Consider the following 9,615-nt stretch of genomic DNA (forward strand, 5'->3'; position numbering starts at 1 on the left):
TCTCTACAATAAAGAAAAATGTATTCACATGTGTGTATATATACATTATTTCAGTTGCTCAAAAACCAATGCTTTAGTGCAGACGTCCTTTATAGAAAATGTCAGGTGGTCAGATGTTTGCTTCTTCAGCCACATTATCATACTGTTATGCTAACCCACCACATTTTCTGTAGAGCAAAGGTCGATCTTAAACAATTCTAAAAGGTCACTGGTTAAAGTCCTTGAAATCAGAAGAAAGTTAAGCCTTACCAGATTAAATTTTTCCAGTCAAAGGTCACATGTTTTGATGAGAGTTTGTTGCTTCCAGGTCGAGACTTCTCTCATGATGAGACTCTGGATGTGCCAACACAAGTAGAGCTGCTCATCAAGCAAGCCACGTCACATGAGAACCTGTGCCAGTGCTACATTGGATGGTCAGTATTGCTGTCTGGTGTTTGTACCTGATGTTTGCATTTGACATCGTCTATTTAGACCAGTGATGTAGCGCAGCAGAAATCCACCTAAAAACTCTTTGCACTGACTTAAATCGACTGTACGTCACATGTAGCAGTGTGAAGTTGCCTTTTTTTGAACGTGTATTTGGTTGGTGTTTATATGGTGGTTGTTGCAGATAATGCTGTAGTTTGTCCACATTTTTATAGGATTACTACATCACTGGTATAGATGTAGCACAATGAGAAGGTTATCAAGCCTTTGCATGACTTTGGTGAATAATTAATTTTTCTATCTTTAGGTGTCCATTTTGGTGAAGGACGGTCTTTGGCAGCCAAGGTTACGCTTGACATTCTTTCTCACTGATAAACCAAGAAGAAGCACTCGATTCAAACAGCTGTCCACTGAACAATGTACTTAATTCACAGTGCACAGCGTTTGAGAATATTTTTTTTTCTTGTTTTAGAATTATCTGACTTTTCAGTGGCATGTTTTAAATTTATGAGAAAGTTCCTTAAGAGCTCTATTTTTACCTGATTATCATAACTTAAGTCAACAAGCATTCATTTCTTAAAATGACTCTCCACAACTTGAACATTATAATATCCTGCTAAAAGCTTTCTACAGTGGCCATATTGTAATAAGTTATGATATTTCTTACTCCACACACTATATGCTTCATAGAAACCCACCAGTCAGTTGTATCATTGTTTATTAATGTGACAAATTTCAACAATATGGTATGCCTTTTAATAAATTAAACATTCTTTAAATGTTACCCATGACAAGGTATAAGTGAAATTTGATCTGAGATGATTATAATATACTGTATGGGCATTTGTGTGCCATTAAACCTTGTACAGATACCACTGTGACTCTGCTGTTTTCATTTAATAGGTCGTTCATTTGGCTGAACATGTCACACCCACTGTAATTAAAATAAGGGGCAAAACTAAGGCATAAAAATGAAAAATCTTACATTTTGGCAGCAGGCAGATTTTGTGCCTGTCTTCACTTGTTTTTCATTTAGTGCCCACAGAGGGCACTCTGACTCCTAATAAGACTAATCTTCTCAGGAAACACTTTGGAAGAGGATGCACTCATCAGGCCAGAGATGATAAGACCAGACTATATTCTCATCTAAAACCAGAACAAAAAAACAGAAATATTTGTATTTTGAACATTTGCTCTTGAATTGAAATGAGACTGCTTGCTCTAACAGCAGCTACTCTATATTTATCTTCATCTTAAGACCACAGTGAGACGCAGTCATTTATAGCGAATGCAGTCCCTGAAAGAAATAAAACTGAATCAGATGCAAATTGCAGAGGCAGCGGTGAAGACAACTATTAATTTGGTTTCCTGTGCTGTTATCTGTAATGCAAGGTAGCTTCTGTTTTACTTGTGCTCATTGTTATTCCTTCTCTTATTTCTCCATTTATTTCTTCCCTGCATTCTCCTCTGAAGGTTAATTACTTATAGATAGTTAAGGATTACAGATCAACAAAAAGCAGCCCATTGATCTCTTCCCTGCCGTGGCCACCTCTGCAATGTCACACTCTTTACACATTGGGACAGAGCCCTGGTGATTATCTGTTCATATCGATCGATTCCTCCTCTGTTTTCCCTCGCTTTTCCCCCCTCCCCTGCTTCCCTTACCTCCACTCTGTCACTTTCTTCCCTCCTGCCGCCAAAAGCTCATTATTGAAAATGTGACTTTTCATAGTCTGCACCACCATTTCTGTTGTTCTTTCTCACTCGTCTAATTTGTATTTTTTCAGCCTCTCAAGTCTGTTGAGGGGCAGGTGAGTCAATAGCTCAAGTTAAATAGGCTCCATTGATTGGGAGAGGGATTTAGCTGTTTACCAACTGTGGAAATGGGCTAGGGCCACAGAAAAACAGCACGGGTGTCTGCATGGAGCAAGTCAATGGTGACAAATGATACTCATTGGGAGACAATACCCCTAAATGACGGAGGGTGAAGGGCTTGGCGGCAAAGGCTGTGGATGTATCAGGCCACGCTCCATCAGGCTTTAAGGTTGTCACATGAAGCCGTCCAGGCCCGGCACCTTGAGCCAAAACATGAGGAATGATGGAATACAGCAAGACATTCACAAGTGTGCGTTCCCTGCTGGGAACCAAGCCTGGTTTTTGCCTGTTTGCATTTCCTCCATCCCTGAGTTTGTATTCCTCCACAAGAGCTTCCCTCTGGATGTTATTCCACTTCCTTGCACCCTCTTAAGCTCTTCATGACCTCTAGAGATTTCATAAGTGCTGTACTCAATGCTTGCCATGTTTGGAGTGTATTCACACAAACTAAAACTCTCCTGATGGAGGAGATTCTAATTTTCTTGTAAAAGCAGCCAATCTCATGAAAATTTTCAATGATTAACAAAGAACAATGAGAGTCCATCAGTTTACTTTCAACAGTAACATCCTTGAAGACTTAGACAGTCTCTATAAGATAAATGTACACTTGTACACGTAGCCTATAATGTTTCTCAATGCCAACCAAGGCCTGAAAGAAAGAACCATGACTGAATCTGTAAAAAAGCTACTCATTCCCTTCCTTTCCACGAAGGCAGCAGTGATGTTCATGTAAAAGATCATTTTACTGAATTCATAAAGTTAGGGAACTCCTAGGAGACAAATTTTATCGTTAAAAATGAAGCTGCAGAGGTCAAGATATCTTGACTTTCAGTGCCCGGCTCATCCACAAAGCAACAAGAGGAAATGATTTTGCACTATAATTTGAGGTAGTTCTTGGTGCAAGTCTGGTAAAGTAGTGGATACGTGCACTTGCAGTCATTAACCGAACAATAAGTCAATTTGGTTAAATCAAACGATGTATTTCTACCATCCAGTCCTGTCTTAGGACTGACATCAAACCATTTATATCTCTTTTGAGGAACAGGTTATATAAGGGTTATATAAATTCCTCCATTTTAGACTCTCAAGTTCTGTCCTACCACTTGCAATAGCGAACTGGAATTAAACCGGAGCAGTCATTCACAATCGCATAGAATAGCAGCAGGACAGGGAGGACTGAACAGTGTGGACATTTTTAGACTGCAGAGGTTACAGCTAAAACGTTGAAAAATTACATTTGAAGAGAGTTTTGGTGGGAATCACTGATATGGGAGAAATCACATCATGATTGAGTGATGAAGTAGTGCTAATTTGTCATAGAATATACTGTAGGTAGTAAACTGCAGGAACATGCTTATTTTTTTCAGAAAGGCTGATGAAAGAAACCACATGAGCTAGCCAGGGTAGCTGGTAAGCTAGCCTGGTGATGGCACCAGGACTTCGGCTCTCTGTTGGACAAATTTACAAAGTTGAACCCCAAGAACCCCAAAGCATTGCGTAAATGTTCTTCACCTAAGCAAGAGGATTCACTGATTGCTGTGATTCTATTGTAAAGAATAAGTCTGAGATTTCTGTTATAAACGCTGCTGTTAGCGGTTCAAGTGATGGGACATTAGTTATTCTCTCAAGCTTGATATAAAGCTCTTCCAGAGCCATAGAGGACATTAGTCTAGACATGCCGAGGAGTACTCTTCGAAACTAGCAAATAGATGTGTAAAATTAGTGAAGTTTGTTGTTTTCCTTCAAGTCTGAGGGCTTGAGGAAGATAATAGAAGGATTAAAGTACGAACAGCGAGTGCAAACTCTGAATAAAGGGCACAAATCATCTTCCCTTCGGGGATCAGAGGCGATGTGGGATGGAGCATAGGTCTTTGCTTCAGCTTGACGGCTGCACACCGGATCTAATTAAGGTGTCACGAAAATGTATAGCTCTTGTAGATCAGGTGTGAAGAAGTCGGGGCTGGAGGAGAAACTTGCAGTATTTAAGTTCAGTTGGAAAGAGTCAAGCACAAGTGAAGTAAATGTGCAGAATGCTAGCTGGGTGCTCTCTCCTTGACTTATCCACCAAGAATCTTTCTGAGGCTCACATTCTTCAGCTTCCCGTTGGTTACGAGAACACTTTGTTTCTGATACCACACAACCCCCCTCCAACTCTTTCTCTCTGGCATGGCTAACAGCTGTGAAGAGAAAGACAGAGACAGAGGCGATATTGACAGCCAACCAGAGGCGTTCGATAGCAGGCTCTGGAGTTGTTTAAAGCAGGAGCCTGCAGCCAGGACTCGGGCTGTCTTTGTGCACTGTGGCGTATAGCCGGTATCGATGAACTTGACAGCAGTTTAGCCCGCACGAGTTCTGCTGCCCTCTGAGGACACTTGAAACACATTCTCCCGCCAGCTTTTTTGATTACGTAATCGGCCTTTTTTAAAATTTCAGCAGCAAAGTAGAGAGATAATTTAAGTTATATACAATGACTTAAACCTCCAGCTTAAAAAAAAAAGTTATCTTCATGGGGAAAAAAGTGCAACTGTGCTGTAAACACAAATAGAAGCAGGCCAAGCAAGGACAAGACAAAAAACTGGGTCAGTTTCAACTGAAAGCAGCACTGTGCATCTTGCATGTTGGCGCCTCCAAATGGCACCAAGTGTTTGTTAGCTGTTTGAAAAATTACAAGTTTAATACCCAGTGACATCAGCAAATGGCACACAGTATGCTCATGTTTGCGCCGAGTGACTCCGCTAGTCTTATAACTTTCCACGAAAAAATACAAAAGGACAAGACAAGAAGCAGATCGAACGGGTGAGTACAGTTTTGTGTTTTACTTCACCATTTACACCTGCACTCACCTGACAACAGAATTAAATTTGACTAAATAGCATGCTAAATCTGACAACTGTATGTGAGAGGACACTCTACTGCCTTACTTTGTGTTTTTATGCAGAAAGATAGTTTTACTAGCTGTAAATACAGCGGAGGTGAAGGGAATTTTATTTGTGGTGCTCACAGCATTAAAAGAATTGATTTGACTCAACAGTAGTGTCTATGTCACAGTTAGTCTGGATAATCCACAGACCTCAGGGTCACCTTTTTTATTTGTTCTATTTCTTTGTTAAAAATAGTCCCAATGGAAACTGTTGGCATTCAGCTTAGGGACACTGACCTGTTTATGCTTTATGCCATTACTGTGTTTTCTTATTTAATGCTTTCGAAAGAGCATTTCAAAGTGTTGTGTTTTCATAACCGTGCTACAATATGGTTGTACTTAATATCATTTCTGTTATTCTGGTTAAAGCCTCCTTGTCTAGTTTTGAACATTTCTGACTTTGGCATGAAATAAATACAAAACAAACAAAATACATGAACTGCTGGAACTGTTCATGTATTTTGTTTGTTTAATGTGTTTATTTTTTTGATAATAATAGAGTTCATTGACAAAGTTGCTATTTTATTTCAGAATGCATCTACACAGAGAATGCTCATCAGTAGGTCAAGTTTGTTGGGTTTAATCTTTTGTTGGATTTCTTACTAATAATAAAAAGATAACACCAAACATATCCTTGAAATACTACTGCACATTTAAGCTTTTTTCATAAGTGATGAACAAAACACATTCCACAGTCTTTAGGTATGTGTACAGAAACAGACTGAAAATTCAAGCAAGACTCTACTATAATATGATTTACAGTTAAAAACTTCTTATTTATCTTATACTGACTTTCAGGGAGCGTTTTTTACATACATTCTCAAGTTTTGGACCTTTGACCATGTTTAACATAGACATCCGACATCATAACAGAAAGTCATAAATAGCATGATATGACCCCTTTAAAGCTATCTCTGCATTGGTTCCAGTGTTTGGCCATGCTGGTGGAAACTTGGTGACAGCCAACATTTGCTCCCACCAGCATGTGTTACCACTGTGCAGACTAAACTCTCAGTGATGTGAGGCAGGTCATGGGGAGGTAAAGGTCTCCATTAGCCGAGAGCCTGGACAGTTGAGTCATCCGTGTATTCAACACTGTGGTAACAAAGCGTACGGCAGAGACACAAACAGAGGCTGTGTTATTGTTTAGCAGTCAAAGGACAGCACTGTGAGGCTGATAATATTATTCCACACTTGATGCAGTTATTGGGCTGTCTGACCAAAAGCGACCTTACCATTGTATTTGCTTCAGCTGAGCTGCTCGGTGGCTCGCAGTACAGCGTGAGTGGCTGTCTGCAGTTGTATGTGACAGCTCCCAGGTGTGAGTGTATGGGACTGTATGAATGTGCTCAAAGAGGCTGCACGCTCAGCGAAATCCTTCCCTGGATAAATAAAGATTGTTAAAACGTTGTTTGTCTCAGTGCTTACTGTAGATTCAGTTGCAGCACCGCTCGCAGTGACTGACGCTATTCAATTTGACATTTCTATTGCATTTCGGCTTTATTGGATTGCAGAGAGAGATAGGAGACAGACAGATGCCTTAACTGACTCTTTTCAAACACATTTTCACACACAGCCTAAAAAGCAAAAAATCAGCAGCCAAGACAAAGATTAGATTGGAAAGCTCTGTGGCAGCATTTCAGCCACTCACTGCATTTATACATACAGTACAACGCATTCACAGCTTAACTAATTATTGACTTTAACTGTGATGCTCTTAATCATGTGCCTGCTTGTATTTATGTGTGTGCAGGTGGGTCCAATCTCCGTAATTTTCTTAATTTTCAGGTACAAGGAGCAGAATCATCAAGCAGAGACACAACAAACTTGAATTCAAGCCGACCTTGAATTCAGGTTTTGAAACCATAATATTTAAGCTGAAATATAAATACTGTATATCTTAGATAGAGCGTGTTTAGTATGACATGAAGTCTGAAAAACGTCGTTACTGCAGATTGTTCTCGTTTCAGCTCATTCCAGTGGTGCCTCTATGAGGTTGGTGTCAGGAGATGTGCAGGTCAACAGACTGGACAAAAGTTATTCTTTCTGTTTCACAACCATCCTGAGTGGATAAATGCTGCCTGACCAGTTATCCTGCTGGAACTGTTCATTTAAGAATGAACTTGGTGGACACCAAGTGAAGCACCTGATCAGCGGCGAGGTTTAGGTGCACTGTGGCATTCCAATGACGCTATTATGGACATCATGTGTGCCAAGAATGCACCGTCCACACCATTACACTCTGTTTACCAGCCTCTACCTCTGACACTGAGCCATCTGCTTGCTGCAATACAAATTTAGATTTCTCGGGCCAGGCAAAACATTTTATTTTTCATTTTTTAACATACTTTTATGAGGTATTTAATAGTTTCACTGAGACAAAGGCTCCTTTTCCCCACTGAGCAGCACCAGGAACAGCAGGGTGTTGAGTGCATTGCTCAGGGACACCTCACTGGCCGTAAAGAAGAAGGGACAAGCTCTGCTTTTGTTCTCCTCATGCACATTTATCCTGCCAGTTCAGAGAATTCAACCAGCAACACCAGAGTGTGGCACAGTTAAATTAATTCAGGCATTCTTGCAAAACAAGTGATGTTAAGCACTTGTGATGCCGTGGCTAATTTTGGTTGTAGCTTGATTTGTGTGTAGCAAAATGGATACACACAGGAAAATCCATTTATATCAAATTGAATAGTGAGAAACAGGTAATATAATTCAGGAGAGAGAACCAAGAGAAAGAGCTGAAAGGTCGGCACTGTCAGAACAGTTCGCAGTTGGTCAACAGCGCGGATTCACATGTCAAACTACAGCAAAGTTGAACTCTTAAGTGACAGAATTGCACAAATGTATTTTTGCCTCAGCAAAGGAAACGGCACTCTCATCTTCTTGTTCCTTAGCTGGTTGGTCTTCTGCTGCTGTTGCTGAACGGTTTGACAAGTTTATTATTTACAGATATCCTCTTGCTGATCACCATTGTAATGAGCTGTTTGTAACAGGCCCTCATGTTGGCTTGAACAAGTTTGTGTCCATCCTCTGACCTGTCTCATTGATAAGGTGTTTTCTCCTGCACAGCTGCCGGTGTATGTGCCTTTTTGTTCACACCGTTTTGTGAGAATGTGTGAAAATCTCTGGAGGATGACCAACAATACCAGCTGGCACGCACGCGATTCGATCTCGTGTTTTGTCCACGTGTAGTCAAATACCTCTGAATGCTCTACTGTGTGTATTAGAGTTGCGGTCACGTGATTGGCTGTGTGGAAGCTGCTTGCAGTGCGGAGGTTTACCTGATAAACTGAGACCTGAGTGCAGATTAGTAGACGGCCACTCTGCAGTATTAAAACGTTGGACATTGTTGTCACTTTAAGAACTGAAAGCTTAGATTGGATGCCAGTGATCTCAGAAACAGCCTTCACGTCTGATTGTTGAATTGCCTGAAGCCCTTCAGAGCCATGTACCCAATCATTCAGCCTAAGTAACTTGTTGACGTGGGACTGTCCTCCAGCTGTCTGGGCGGCCCATCCTCTTGTCTCCCTGCTCAGATTTACTCACCAGGGGGAATAGCTATTACATCTCCTGTTATTATTTGCCATAAAAATGCGCTGAATGGCGACCAACTCTGAGGTGCTATAAAAAGCAGCGGGGTGTGAGATGGCGTCTGCGCGTCATCAATCAGACACAGTGGTGAAACATTGGGCCTCTCCACTGGGTAGTGGAAATTGATTTTTCTGTAAGTCTCAACGATTAGGGTGTGAAAGAAGGAGCGAGGGGGGATGGGAATGGGAGGAGAGGAGCTGGGAGGAATGGGATGAGATGGGACGGGGTACTGTGAGAAAATGGAGGAAAAGCTAATGGTTTCAACTGGGTTCATAACTGTTGGTCTGCCCCTTGCTCTGTTTCTCTTAAATGTTAAATCAAGGTCGACTTGCTCCAGGGGGTTTTTGCAGCCTGTCCCAATCACTGTTTCTCAAAAGCAGGACTCAAAAGCTTGAAACGTGAACTAAAACATTCAATACCCAAGATCGAAGTCAATGAAAAGACCTTTCTCACAGCAGACACTTTTACGTTCTAGCAGGAAAAGCACAGGTGTAATTAATAACCTCAATAAAAGCTGCATTTCAGGTAGGTTTTTCATTTCCAGGGCCTTGGTATTGTGCAAGCTGGATTACTGACATGACTTTACTTCACTAGAACTAGTTACACCTGCGATTTTGCTGCTATGACAAGTCAGAGTGTCTGCTGCCATTACAAAGATCTATCATTGCCTTCAGAGCAGCATCCTACAAGAAATGTCTTTTAGTGCTGAATCATTTTTTTTGATTGACAAAAACTTAATCGCCTAAAGATTTGATAATTATGTAATTTAAAGAATAAGGCTGTTGATATTATATATTTATCTT

General features: G+C 40.8%; 1 protein-coding gene across 3 annotated transcripts in view; it reads left to right on the forward strand.

Moving 5' to 3' along the window:
* mtor (mechanistic target of rapamycin kinase) overlaps positions 1-1,298 on the forward strand; it is an 89,850-nt gene extending 88,552 nt beyond the window's left edge. For all 3 annotated transcript variants that reach the window (XM_044350780.1, XM_044350782.1, XM_044350781.1), the window contains 2 exons: positions 308-413; positions 734-1,298. In XM_044350780.1, the coding sequence (XP_044206715.1) occupies positions 308-413; positions 734-749 (122 nt within the window). In that variant the 3' untranslated portion in view covers positions 750-1,298. The remainder of the gene's footprint in view (positions 1-307; positions 414-733) is intronic.
* The last annotated feature ends 8,317 nt before the right edge of the window (positions 1,299-9,615 follow it).

Source organism: Thunnus albacares, chromosome 5, assembly GCF_914725855.1.
Source record: "Thunnus albacares chromosome 5, fThuAlb1.1, whole genome shotgun sequence".
NCBI classification, from domain to species: Eukaryota; Metazoa; Chordata; class Actinopteri; order Scombriformes; family Scombridae; genus Thunnus; species Thunnus albacares.